At 38.0% G+C, this 14,112-nt stretch overlaps 1 protein-coding gene across 3 annotated transcripts in view; it reads left to right on the top strand.

Moving 5' to 3' along the window:
* SPIDR (scaffold protein involved in DNA repair) overlaps positions 1-14,112 on the top strand; it is a 208,427-nt gene that overhangs the window by 128,011 nt on the left and 66,304 nt on the right. For all 3 annotated transcript variants that reach the window (XR_012040905.1, XM_072852525.1, XM_072852524.1), the window contains exons 9-10: positions 6,167-6,377; positions 8,237-8,487. Coding sequence is in view for 2 of the 3 variants with exons in the window: in XM_072852525.1 (XP_072708626.1) it covers positions 6,167-6,377; positions 8,237-8,487 (462 nt within the window). In the remaining variant the exon portion in view is untranslated. The remainder of the gene's footprint in view (positions 1-6,166; positions 6,378-8,236; positions 8,488-14,112) is intronic.

The following is a 14,112-nucleotide window of genomic DNA, read 5'->3' as shown; positions in this document are numbered from 1 at the left end:
TTAATGCTTTATTGCATGCAGGTTTTTTACCAATAGAACTTTAAATCTTTTAAAAATTGCTTTGTGCCCAACTTACGCACTAGGTAGTAAAAAAGTCCCAGCACCACAGTTGGAGTAGATTTTGAGCAAATTCTCTCAAAAGTATCTGCCCAATGAGCTCAAGAGATTGTTTTCATGCCAGTTTGTGCATAAGTGCAGCCTGTGAGTGGAATTTTATGTTTGGTGGTGCCAAAGGTTAAGCTTTGTCATGATAAATTGTGCTAGAATGCTAGAAATTTCAGGTGCTTTCTTCGTCGCTGAAGCAAGTGGCTGGAGAGCTTTGAGAAACTTCCCTACTTTCCAGTCTTGGTAAAGCCTGGTATTACAGTAACTTCCTGGAGGTGGATGAGATTTGCTTTGATATCCATCTGTGCTTTCCAACATCAGAAGACTTGTACATCCTCTTCAGTTAGTACACGGTGCACCTCCCTGCAGAGGTGAGAGCACTGGGCGTGTGATATAGTAGTGCATAATGTTAACCACAAGCTTTTATAGCAGAGCTCTTCTTAAATGTGAAAATTTCCATACGACTTTTTTTCATGCTACAGGGTGTCACATTTCAAAAGGCAGTACTATGGCAAATCAGTGGTTAGTTTATATAATTACTTTGAAATTAGTAAAATGATATAGTGATAAAAATGTTGGCTTTCTGTGCAGTAATTTCTTGCTGGAGTGATTTCTTAGGTTTACAAGTAATTTTGTTGAAAAGTACATTATTTTGCAGAAAGAACTTATGCTACAATAGAGAAGATTTTTTTCATTACTCGTGTTGTTTTGCTAATTTCCTTAGTGTTTGCTTTTCACTTAAGGTTGAGTGACAAATGGTAACAGATTGGGTTATAACAATATATACATTTAATAGCTATGTATTCTTTTTTCTGTGTGTTGTATTCATGGAATGAGTGCTCTAACAAAATATTTTTCCAATGGGGAAACAAAACAAATGTCTAGCTGTTCACAAATAAAATGCATCAGATTCTAGAAGCAGACATTTTAGACATAGTTTGAGTAGCTTTTTATTGTTGTGTCTTCTGCAGAGCTGCTATTCTGAGGTGCTGGAGCTACATTTCTTTGGAAACCTGACAGTTGAGAATTGTATATTTGACATATATGACTCTGGACATTGGTCTAGATGGTTAATACTATTTCTTCATGGAGAAAAGAGTACAATCAGCCTTGAGAAATTGTCCCACAATAATTTGTTGCTTTGAATAAGATAATTTCAAAGAAAGAGATACCAGCTGATCTTTGCTTTCTGTCTTTGAGGTTGGGGCAGGGGAAGAAATTTTGCATTATGAAAGTGTAAGCTCACAAATGCAGTATTCATACGGATCATTCAAGCCATGGTAAATTACACTGATGGAGGCTCACATACAAGTGGTGAGATTACTCACTCGTGCATGAAAATTCTGCATTTGGGCAATCCCTAGGCATAGCAGAAGGTAGGTCTATTCCAAATGGCTTTTCGATTTGAGCTACATATTGGGAAGATAGTTATTGTCCTTGGGTGGTACTTGGGCAGAGATTTGTCTGGACTTGGGAATTTTTATTTTTTTTTTAATTATTATCATTATTGTGGTGCTCAAGCATTTCTCGGACACATTACAGTTTTTCACAGGTAGAACACTGCAAATGGCACTCAACCCCAAGCAAGAGGCAGCATGAGCAACTTCCTCTGTATTGGACAAAATAAGCAATTCCTAGGAAGTTAGGGATGGGCCCTATGGGGGATGATTCCTTGTCCTTCTGGGCAGCAGAGTAAGGCTCTGGCATGCTCTTATCTTGCGTGTACTACTGCTGTTCCACTTGGTGGACGTTAAACCTTCTTTATGCAGAAATCATTGTTCTGAAACTTGAAATCACCCTGTTTCATAATTACAGTATATGTTGTAGGTAATTGAAATGTTAACAGTGTTCGGTTAGTGCAATGTACTCTTCAAAAAATGCTCTAGGCATTTTACACTTTGTAAAAGAAAAAAAACAAAAAAGCCCAATAAAATACCCAGGGAGAGCAAACAAAAAAAAATGTTCTCTAATTTAAAGTGATCCAGAGGCATCTCGAGTTCATGAACCAGCACTGCCGTTTGATGTCAGCAGAACTGAGCGGAAGCGTGTGGTTTGTGAGCTAGCTGCTGCCATAGAGTCACAACTTCTCGCTGGCTGAGCTTGTGGATGGGCTGCGCGGGGCGAACCGCAGTGCAAACCTGCGGACTGTTCGGCAGCAGGATTAAGACCCTGCCTCAAGTTGAAACTTCAGCTACTTTATATCATGCCGTGCTGTAAGTTTCTGCAGTGTTTCGTATCTGGAATGGTGATAGACCACGATTAACAGAGTAGGCAAGGACATCTCCTGCTTCTACTCTGCCAGACAGCCATTTCATCATAGGAGGGAGGAAGAGAAAAAGCAAGCTACGTCCTTGGAGAGAGAAGCAAACTGCTGCTGGAAAAGGAAAAAAATAACATTATTGCCTCATGTTCCTTTAGCATGTGACCAGTTACGGCAATTGCTGATTGTCTACATACCAGGAAAAAAAATGCCCTGTAGTATAAAAAGTTCACAGTCTCTACTTCAGGTCATTACAAACGACCTTTCCTCTAAAGGCAGTTATTAAGGAAGTCGACTACTAACCCAACATTTAAATGTACTTTGCTGAGCAAGGAGAAAAGCAGAGAGCACAAGAGAGGGTTTGAGTTTTTTTAAGTCTGTAGTGAAGTTTATTTTCTTTCCATTGTCTCTGTGTGATTTGCTGAATGAGATGATGTCTCTCATTCTTTGAAAATAAGCTTTTAAATATAATGAAGCAGATAGAAAAGCAGAAATTTGAGAGGTCACAGAAGACTTGAAATGCCCATTTAACACTTCATCAGTTAAGAGGATGCTACAGAGCGTACTCTGTATCCTACAGAGCAGGGCTACTTCTGGCTGTAGAGAAGTTTGAGGTGATCAGGTATGGTGGCTCAGGCACAGGGGCAACACACGCAGCTCAGGACCTCAGGGAAGTGGACCTTTGGGAAGTGGTCCAGGGAAGTGGACCTCAGGACCTTCGAGGAAGTGATTTTCCCCCCTCCCTCCCCCCCCCAACTGTTCCAGCTTGATAGGCTTTCTTTGCCCTAGTCTGTATCTTTCAAGCAGATAAAAAGAATTAAGGCATGTGTGTGTGTTTCTAACATGGTTGCCTTTGTGGGAAAGAGAACAGTATGAGCAATATACAATGGCAATGCAGGGTTTTCTGCCATGATGATGATCAAAATTCCCATCCTGCAGCGCTTGTTTGAGATGAGCAATACTAGGAAGAATTTCTAGAAAAGGACAGTTTTCATTCAATTAATTCATATTATATTAATAATTCTGTTCTTCATATTGAAGAATATATATATAAAACTTGGGAATAATATATATAATGTGTCTTATATATTATATATAGGAGATACATTATTTTATATATATTCTATATTTATGTGTGTATATATAAATATAAAATATTTCCATTTAGCCATCCATGTGTACACAAAATAGAGAGCTTATGACAAACTTTTTTCTTATTGCTTTCATTTCAATTGGTTATTATTTCTATTTGTTGCTGCTCCTTTTCATTTCCTACTGGGAGGAATCCGTCCATTGAGAAATAGGGAAGATTTAAGTAGACTGCTGTGATTATTCCTCTGATCTAGCTAAAGAGTTACTGCTAGGTCTGTGGACACCTATGCAGGTCTGAAATAAATGAGTCGTTAAGGAAAGTGTTTTTAGTGAACTAATTGCAGGTAAGAAATGGGGGACTTCTCCTGAAAGTGTATGTATGTCCCTTTTTTTGCTTTGTGGAAATGCTGAGTAGCCATTAGTTTATGCATTACCGGTGTAAGATATGATGAAAACTGAGCCAAGAAAGCTCTTGGTGGTTATAAAAGTACTTGAGGCATGGAATGCATAGGCATAACAAAACCATGGTACACGTAACCTGGCTATCAGTAGAACCTACCTGCCTTAAAAAAAGAAAAAAAGCTGATCACATATCTGCACAGGAAAATAAAAATAAAACCATAAACCTCAGAGTTCCTGCGAATGATTTGCTACTAACGTCAGTATTTTTTTAGAGAATGAGATGATTTAGATCAAGCAAACATTCTTCTGACATTAGTGACGTAACAGTCTCGTGTTCAGAGAGATTTCCTGTTTACTTTGGGTCTGAACACAGACGTCTCAAGAAAGTAGGTGCTAAAATTTTTATTCCACATCTGCATATAAAGACAGCCCAAACTGTTCTGAGATCTGTAGCAAACTTCATATACATTTTTGTTCTTCAGAAAAAAGATAGAGACAGTTCAAAAATCTCATAAGATCAGAGATGTCTTGGTTTGCTGACCAAGCTAATTCCTCAGTTTTGATCCTGTAATGCAGAAAATTATCAAGCAATGTAATTTGGCAGTCTTGTGAGCTACTGTCATGCTCTTCTTAACTGGGACCTTTATTAGCAAATTCACCTGGAGTCAAGGGACCGAGTGTCCCTTAGGGATGAACTACTGCTCACTTAGATTTGAATAATTTACAGATGGCAGTAAGGCATCGTGGTGAAGTTCAGGATTTAGTTTTATGCTGTAACTTTTCATGAATTTTCTATTTCAAATCATAACTTCCATTAGTGTTCAGGGATAGAAGCAATATATCATTTTTATAATTTGTGTGTGTGATTCACAGTTTTAAGTTGCAAGCTTAGTTTTAAATGTATACTTTTTTCTAAAAGGCAGGAATCATCTTCCTGTTGCATTATTTTCCTAATTATAAAAAATTGGGGATTATATTTAATAACTTGCTGCAACTCTTCCTATTCTTTTGAAAATATGTATGCATTAATTTCCATTTAGCTATCCACTCTGTAGAGAATGAAGGAATCTGTTATAAAACAGACTATGGTCAAGATCTTGTATGGACCAAGATCAGAAATAAGTATTTTTGAGTGGGGTGTGTTTCGGTTTGCTTTGGTTTTTTAACTTTGTATGGTTGCATTTTGAGAAATAATGTCATAGATGTGAAAACTTGCTTCATCTCCGTAATGTGGCTGTTGAGCTGTCTGGAGACTGAAGTCCTGATGTTCCTTCTGAACTCAGCTCAGCTGAACTTTGCTGCCAAGGCAGGAGGCCTTGTTTTACTCCTAAGCGTAGAAAAACACAGCCTGCAATAAAGTCACTAAGTGAATTTTGTTTCTGCTTTGATGGTCTCTAGAAAATGAGATTACTGATTGCTTTTGTTAGCTGACTTCATTAGATTTGTATCCGGTGAGTATAAAAAGTGTATTTCTGAATGTATGATTATGATACTAGCATATGAAAAGATCCCATTGAGACCTTTGAGACCTGCTTTGGCATTAAATTATTGTGTGTTTAGAGATTCTGCAACCATTACCTGAATCTGCTAGGCGAGAAATTGCTGCACGTGAAGCTGCTTGGGAATTTACATTGTCACTAGAAACCAAAACTGGGTCTTGGAGAGCATGTTCATGGCAGCAGCAAACACACAGGCAAAATAATATGCGGCATATGGTAGGAAAAGCATAAGATTTTGCTTTTAGAAAAAGAGAGGAGAAAGAGCGGAAGGAACAGCTTGCTGCTGGCTGCAGTTGAGAATGAATTCGGGTCAGTGGGAAGCACTCACCAGAGAGGGATCTCCCGGTCTGCAAGGGCCAGGCTGGGTCCAGCAGAGCCAGCGCTCTGAATTAACACAGAGCAGGATTAATAATCTTTCGTTCATGGCTTTTACCTCAGTAACTGTACGCAGGGCTTCCTGGTGCTCTTGCTTCTGCGCTGACAACGCGGAGACACCAAGTAGCATTTGTGTGAAGCCAGATGGGGTTCACGGGGCTTGTCAGCTCAGCCGGCTTCCAGGTGTAAGTTGTCCCTGGAGGCAATGGAGCTCCACTTGCCCAGAGCTATGCCTGAGCTAACAGGGCTGATCCAAGCGGAAGGTATCTATGCGGTGGTTTCTTTGCAATTTGGATAACACACCTTTGAGTGTTTAGTGGTAGCTATAGAAAAAAGAGGAGAGAAATACAACACAACACATGTTTTAAAATAGTGCTTATCAGTAGTTTAGCTTGTAATGGATTTGATGCCACTTAAATTATTTTTTTTCCAGGCAAAAACTGCTTCTCAAAAATGCAGATGTTCCTGTTATCATGAATACATACTTTAGTCAGAAGGTGCTACTCAGTGAACATTCAGAAACAAGAGAGAAGACATACAGTCTTACAAAGATGCTTATTAGGAAGAATATCATATCTTTGTCACAGACGTTTAGACTAGATGACCTTGATGATGAGTTACACCAGGAATCTTCAGATAATCAGGTAAGGTCCATTTGGTTCACAGTTTAGCACTTGGTAAGAAGTTGGTGAGCAGATGTTTGGAAATCATAACAAAAACAAAAATTCTAAATTACTGACCTGTTCAGTTTCCCTTTTCATTTAGCCAAGGCTGAATAATATGCAGTGTTTATTTTAATAATATTTTCTTAGCGGAGGCTTTTGGCCCATCCAGATGCTGAACTGCTGTGAGGTTATTTTGCTGAAGTCTCACTACTGTGCTAAACAGTAATTGTAGCTTGGTTTTTCATTGATTTTTCTTTTATTCTTTATAGCTGAATAGCTAAGCTTTATTTGAAATAAAACCTGTTTTCTGCTAACTCACTCAAGATATTATTTTAAGTAAACATTCCCTTTTTCCACTCCTATTTCTTAACTCGTTTCCTAATCGATCCTATCCTTTCTTTAAAGCATCAACTGGTAACACCACCCCCCTTTCCCGTCCCTTCAATTTGTTTTCTTTCCTATTTTGACTTTGTTTATATTAAAACGACTACTGACTGTGCATGTCTCTAGCTGTGGTTGTACAAGCTGAGGTATTTTAAGGGATCTGGTTTTCTCATAGTCTGTGCCAGCACTTTCTGAAAGTAAGGCTCTTGTAAATGCTTTATATTGGCCACCCAAAATCATTCTTAATCTTTGAGAATTTTGGCCCTACAAGTTTGATGAACAACACTGAGTGTCACCATTTTGTATTTGCTTTATATGTAATTCCCATTACAGGCCTTTGAATGAAGAAGTTACATAAATCAAATCCTAATCTTGTTTCTTGCTTGAACTCTACCTTGTAAAAAGCTTCTACTGTGGTATTTGAAAACCAGAACAATTTACTTGTTCCCCTCGTGGTTCCTAACAAACAAAACCACTTCATTTAAAGCTCAGTAGACAAGTTTTGTTGCAACCACTTTGTAGACAAGGGGTAGTGTTTTACCACAGTTTTCTTTTAAATACTGCAAATTCTCATTCTCCACTGGTGGATAATACTTATGGCACAGTCTGTAATACTCTGAAAACCTTTCTTGGCACCCAGCTTTTTATAAAAACAGGTTTCATTGTGAAAATACAAACTTGGCTTGTGCTGGGAAGGAGCATATATAGAGAGACCATGTTAGTCTATACTTGCATACAATTTTTACTAAAAGAGATTTATTTTAAAATTAATGAAATTACTCATTTAGATTAAGGCAAAATGTGGCATAATTTTATTAATAAAATTTATTTTGAAAGTTTGGAAGATTTTATTAATAAAATATGTTTTGGAAGTAGTGAAATAATAAATTAAGGTTTGTACCTTTAAAGTTTTATACTTTTCATTAATCATCCAATTCTTTTACATTGAAACATTTTACATTGAAATGTGTGAGTCTCAGGACTAACTTACTGTTCTATAAAACTAGACACCTGTTCATTTTCAACTTAATCTGAAAGTCTGGAAGCATTCAAGATGGACTTTACCCCTTTTTTAGAAGAGGAAGGAAAAGAGGAAGGAAAGAACATCAAAGAAGTAAAAATGAAACTCAATTCAAGGGGAAGAATCATAAATACTAATAATCAATTCTGTTTTCCTGCTGGTGTCACCCTCATCTCTCATGGATTAAGTTAGCTCAGTCCAGAGCACCAGTTAAATACAGGAGAGCATTGTGTGCTCAGCTCTCTTGAGTGTTCATTAAAAATCTACAATAAATACTGGCCATTAGTCTGTAAGTTAGTTTAGGTGCAGTAAGTATTTTGAAACTGATTTTGCGCTTCTTGCAGTGATTTTTCATGCTGAAGTTTTGCTCTTCAGCACTACATTGTTTCAAAGTCCTGTGAAATGCTTCTATTAATGGGTTTTCCTTCACCAGGTTGCTTGTGCTCCACAAATCCATAACAACTGTGATTCGAAACAGCATCTCTTAGCACAGAGTGCTGTTAATGATTCTCTGCTTGAAATGGTGGAAAGCCAGGGAGCAGTGGGATGGAGAGAAGCACGGGTACGAGTCGTTATCCAAAGGGTGTACTGTTTGCCTGCAAGAGAAGGTTACAGAAGCCATGTTCAAGGAAACAGAACTCTTTGTGCAACGCCCATCATAAATTCAGATCCATCAAATGTTAGGTGAGTAGTAAGATGCATGGGAATTTTCCTGTTAAAGCTGTGTGATATGAGAAACCGAAGAGGAGGGAGTTCGGAAATGTCATTCTTAGTTGTCAGCTTGCAGGAAGTAAGCATGCTCAGCAAGGCGCAGGGCTCTTGATGGAAGTGGTGTAGTTTTTTAACAGGTATAGTGTGACACAGAAGTAGTCCTGCCCAGAGGAGGGAAGGATCTGTCTATAGTTCATGTCATCAACAGATGACAGGAAGATTGAAAATGAATTAATGGGAAGTTAATTTAAAACCAGTGATGATTGTCGACATCTTATACTGTTCCTTGAGTTTCACAGAATAACTGTTACTTCCCATTTACCTATTTCAGTCTCCAGTATGCTCTGCTAGTAAGTTATGCTCGTAGAGTGGTCTTTTGAAACAAAAGAGAAATACATAGAGAGAGAAAGAAATGAAAGGCTTTTCTAAAATGGGGATTTTGCACAGATGTCATTAGAGAAACATAGGTGTACACATGCAAACTTCCATTGTGAAGCCACTGGAAAAAGCTCCTGCTGACTTCTGGAAATCTGGAGGTCACAGCAGTTCAGCTCCTCTGCAGTAAAAAGTGAGCTAGTGTCAAAACATTAACACCAGTGCAGAAATCTTATCCACAAAACCCATGGAGCATACAGCTTTAGACCAGTGGTTTTAGCTTCTTCTGTTTTAGTCTTTGCATCCTAACACTCGTCTCTTTTTGGTGTAGGGAATCAAGAATGGGACCTTGTTTTCTTAAGTACAAAAGATATGCCAGACAGTTTTCCTTCTGACCAGTACTGAACTGTTGAATCCCTTCCTTTTCCTTTTATGATCTTCAAGGTTTGAGACCAAAGACTGATTTCAAAGTCTTTCTCAGCAACTCTGGGTCTGAGATCACTGTGTCTATTATTGAATTTCCTTCCTTTGGTTTTGCACTAACTTTTGGTTCATGCTGGCTTAAAATTTTAAAAGGTAAGATACATTTGATTTAGTTTTCACTCAGGAAGCTTATTAAAATAAGTTACAGAGCTTATATAAAGCTTCTAAGTTCAGCCTTTCAGGACATTAGGACATCTATTTTCCTGCAGAGTTTAGGACCTGAATGGAGATATGCAATTAATTTAACAGGTAAAATTAATTACATTAATTTTACAATTAATGTAAATAATTGTAAATTAATTTACAATAGGCTTTGAAGGGATTCTTCAAAGGTTTGAAGAATCTGAGTTCCTCTAAGCCACTCTGCTCGTGAGTAGTAGCACGCTCACAGGTCCTTCTTCCTGAGCTTTTGAAATACTGGAATTCTCCTAATTCTTGCTACCTTGTAAGCCACTGGATAATTTACAGCACTCATTGATCAGTAAAATTCCTCCAGGAGGAATTTAGGAAGATTGTTCTTTCCTGAAATGCAAGCTCGGTCATCACCCACAAGAAAGTAATTATCAACAACCTTGTCCCCAATATTTTTTAAAAGCTCCTTCATATACAATAGTTATATTGACCTTAACTTGCATTATTTTTTACAAAGTAATTGGTACATCTTGTTGTGTGAACTCATTTCTTTTTATTTAATTCATTCTTGCTATAATATATATTTTTTTAAAAGTGAGAGGAAAAGTACTTTACCAGCCCCACATCAATATGTGATTTTGAGGACAGTATTCCTCCGTGTAGATTTTCTACCAGAGGGCTACATTTGATCAAAAGTTGGGACAGATGACAGTCTATTATTCAAGCTGCTTTTTAACAACATCAGTTCTAGCAGAGTTCAAATGATAATACCATCTCCATATTTCCTTTCCAAGTTTTAACCAAAAGTATACTTAACTTGCAAGCACACAATTTGAGGTAGTTAACCTGCCTGAGCCCCCACCCTTCATGGGAATGGGGTGAAAGAAAACAGAAATCTCAGATTGCGCTTCTTATGTCAAACATGAAATAGAAATAAAGTAAAAAGTGAGAGTCTGTTGCTTCTGATTACATGCTGTAGGTGGGTATTCTCATGTGCAGTTGTTATACTGGCCTCTTGGAAGTTCCTCAAATTTTATAGATGTCCCAGCTCAGAAGAGAGTTTGGTTGTTGTCGTTCACAGCTATCAGACTGTCTTTTGGATCCTGAAGAGAAAAAATCAACCCACTTTCTCTTTTGCAAAGAAAAGAAAGAACACTTCTTTTAAAGACTGAGGAATGGAAAACACCTCATGCTGCTTTATCAGCTGCTATTTCCATGGCTGATAAGCATCCACATGAGACTTTTCTCCTCTATCAAAAATGTCTGTGTCTGTCACCTGATAGTGAGCAAAAGGGTCCAACGCCCTCTGGCAGTCCTTTGAACCAACTGATGGCTCATTCTTTTGTAATTAAAAAACCTCTCTTTTTTTCTTTGTAAACTTCTTTTTGTAAAGTGAAACTGCCATGAAAGCAATGTTTGTACTTTATGAGGCAAGATGAGTTAGATAATTCATTGTTTCGTAAACAGAAGTTTCTAATTAGATATCAGGGTAGATAAATAGTTAATTGATTTGTATTTTAGACAGGCTGTTTTATTGTATATCTTCTTTTGTAGTACTCCACAATAAGCTAGATGTTGTTGCCACAGGGAAGCATAAAAAACACAGTAAGCTGAAAAGAGGCATTAAATTAAACATGGAGCAGGGGAAGTGATGTATTTTGTTCAAGGCATCCAGTTTCGAGAAAGAGACTGGCAAATTGTGGGAGAAACCTCTGTTTTCGTTGTAAGGAAATGGATTCATTTAATTGGTTAAAACTAACACGGGTGAAGTGTAGAAATTACGGTAATGCCTATATGCGTCTAGCTTTCATTGTTCATAAATACACCTATATAGAATATGGCCTTTTACTGATAGACAAATGGATACATCCGATGGGTTTAAGTCTGTTTAGCTGAAGTATCTAAAGCATTTTCCGAGGACGCTGAGAAATCATTACAGAGACTAAGAAGTTCTCTGGCTTCTGTCGTATATAAATTGGTCCCATGTTCCCTGCGTTATTGTCAAATCATTTGCCTTTCCTCCCCGTAATTAACCGCTCTTGCAAATGGACTTTTCATGCTGAAGGAGTTTCATGGGGGGGGGGGAGAAGAAAATATGACTCGCTGTGACTGTCTGCCCATTTCCAGCATTCCTGGCATACTTTTTGCTGCCTTTTCCCCTCTGATGAGAGAGATACTTTTGCTAATGACACCACACATGTTTGTCTAAACCCGATTATTTTGACTCTTTTTGGAAAAGGCCTGGCTTACATGTACGAGGATCCCAAAGAGACTCCTGTCAACCTGAGGAGCTCACTGGCGCTGAGGTGTCTGACTCACTGCGTCGGCCTTGTACTTTGTGTTCCTGGGATAAAGCAGTGTATAATTTAGATTTTGCTCTTGCCAGTATCTGTTTGTTTTGAGCGAGCCACGTGAGTTCAGTAAAAAATAGAGCTGGTCAGTTTTATGCTTTAAAGGACAGGGCTGATTGTGTGGTAGTTGGTGAAACTAAAATAGATGCATTTTTAGGACTATTAGGCAGTTAAACTGGTCAGAGTGCTCAAAAGATTTGGGTGAGGAGGCTGAACAGAAAAGGGTGTTGTCTATTAAGAAGCAAAAGCTAACCACTGCTAATATAAAACAACACTAGCTATAGCTGCGAAGCCACATTTTAAAATCTTTGTGAGTGACTAGACAAATTTTCCATTCGCTTCTCTTGGCATATGTTTTGACCTACTTCCTACCTGAACGTTAGCACTCTAGCCTGCTATAACTTTCTATTCCAAGAACAAAAGAAAGGCAGTACATTTACTTTAAAAAATAATCTAATCTGCTTCTATGCACTAGTCGTCAATAGTTCTTTCATTTTTGCTCTTTATTTTGTTTTCAATTTGCCAGATCTTAGAGAAGTGGAAAGGCCTGCTACCATGCAAGCAGGACCCTTGGGGAGCAAAATATTTAGAAGAGACGAGCATTTGAGTGGCTGGAAAAAATAGAAGTGTGGGGAAAGTCACTTTTCGCTTTCTGAGCAGGCCCCCAGAAACTTGATAGTCAGTTGCTGGGATTCATTATGCTCTAGCAAGTTGTTGCAAATTTCCGAGTAGTCTGTTCCTACGTAATTCTGTGTAAAACAGTTTTATTGGCAAGTGGTAATCCTGTAAAACTAATTCATTTCAAAGTTGGATTTCCTTTTTTCCTCTTTTTCTTCATCTAATGATCTTTGCTGTTTATCTTAACACAAATCTAGTCAATGGATTAACCTGTCTGGCAGCATGCACAACTAAAAGTTGAGTGTCAAGTGCTGCAACTAGCATTCCAAGTAGGTGGACTAATATATTGAAAAGTCACCCTTCTGGTATGGAAAACCTAGCTTAAATTTTATAAAGCATATTGAAATAAACAACAACAACAAAAAAACCCTGGAGGTCTTCTTACTTGAAAAGAGCCCAGATTGGAAAGGACTGTCGTGAAAGATCCATGTTCACAGATGCTAACATCTGTCAGAATGTTTTTTGTGGCTGACTTAAATCTGTTTACAGCATTCCATTTGTTTTTTTGTGTTTTTTCAACAAAACATTTTAAATGGAATGGTCATAAATGCAAGTTTTTAAAAATTACATTATGTTTCTGGGATGTGATTTTTCAAGTGGGAAATAAACAGGAAATAGGTAACTGAAGTGCAGTAGAGAGTACTCCAGAAGCTAGAAGTTTTCTCTGATTTCCCCTTTTCAGATCCTTCTCAGAAGTGAAGATACATGCTTTTAATATTCTTGCAAAGTAGTCTAATTGCTACTTGGCAGACTTGTAATAGTTCTCCTAACAGTTGTGGTTCAAGGTCTAGTAACCTGTTCTACTTTGAAGTGCCTTTTTTTTTTTTTTTTTTTTAATTCACGGTTAAGACTCCCTGACACTTGGATTATTCCCTTTTGCCTCCACCCTGCTCTATTTGTAATTCTCAAACTGGAGCCACCAAAACAGAGAGTAAGGACAAAAGACTGTTGGAAAAACAGCTTTGGTATCACATTGTCCAGCTGAGACATTAAATTGTACTATATATTTAACACTGTAGCTTCCCCGTGCTGTTGCCCAGATAGCCCTGAAAGTCTGTTTTCCCTGCTGCTGATGCTGCAGATGGATAGATGGAACTTGGGTTTCTTCCAGTGCCACTGTAGTACAACAATTTGTTAATTTGACATTACCGTTTATTTTTCAGTGCTAAATATTTACATGATCTTATTCTGTCCAAGGGCAAGGTGAAAGCACTGTTATCTGATATACTCTGTACAAAGGAAAAAAAGTACCCCTCAACATACACCACTGTTTTTCGGCCCTGCACCAGGAATAGGCAATTAAACAATTTGCTATTGTTCGAAAATATGTCAGGGCAGTGGTAAAAGCTGCTAATATAGAAAAGAGTCTCAAGAAGACAGTAGCCAGTATAGACCACAAGTGTGACAGGGATTCAGTCTCTTTGGAAAGCAAATGGGCAGGAACAGAAACCAACTGTCAGATGGCCAACGCTGTGTGTGCAGGATCCTGCATGCGTCTAGCAAAAAGTCACTGGTTGCTAGCTTGTATTTCCTCCATACTCAAGTGCTTAGACTGATCATTGAAGTGCCCATTTGTTCA

The sequence above is a fragment of the Ciconia boyciana genome, chromosome 2, assembly GCF_034638445.1.
Source record: "Ciconia boyciana chromosome 2, ASM3463844v1, whole genome shotgun sequence".
Taxonomy (NCBI): Eukaryota; Metazoa; Chordata; class Aves; order Ciconiiformes; family Ciconiidae; genus Ciconia; species Ciconia boyciana.
This window is presented reverse-complemented; position numbering and strand designations above follow the sequence as displayed.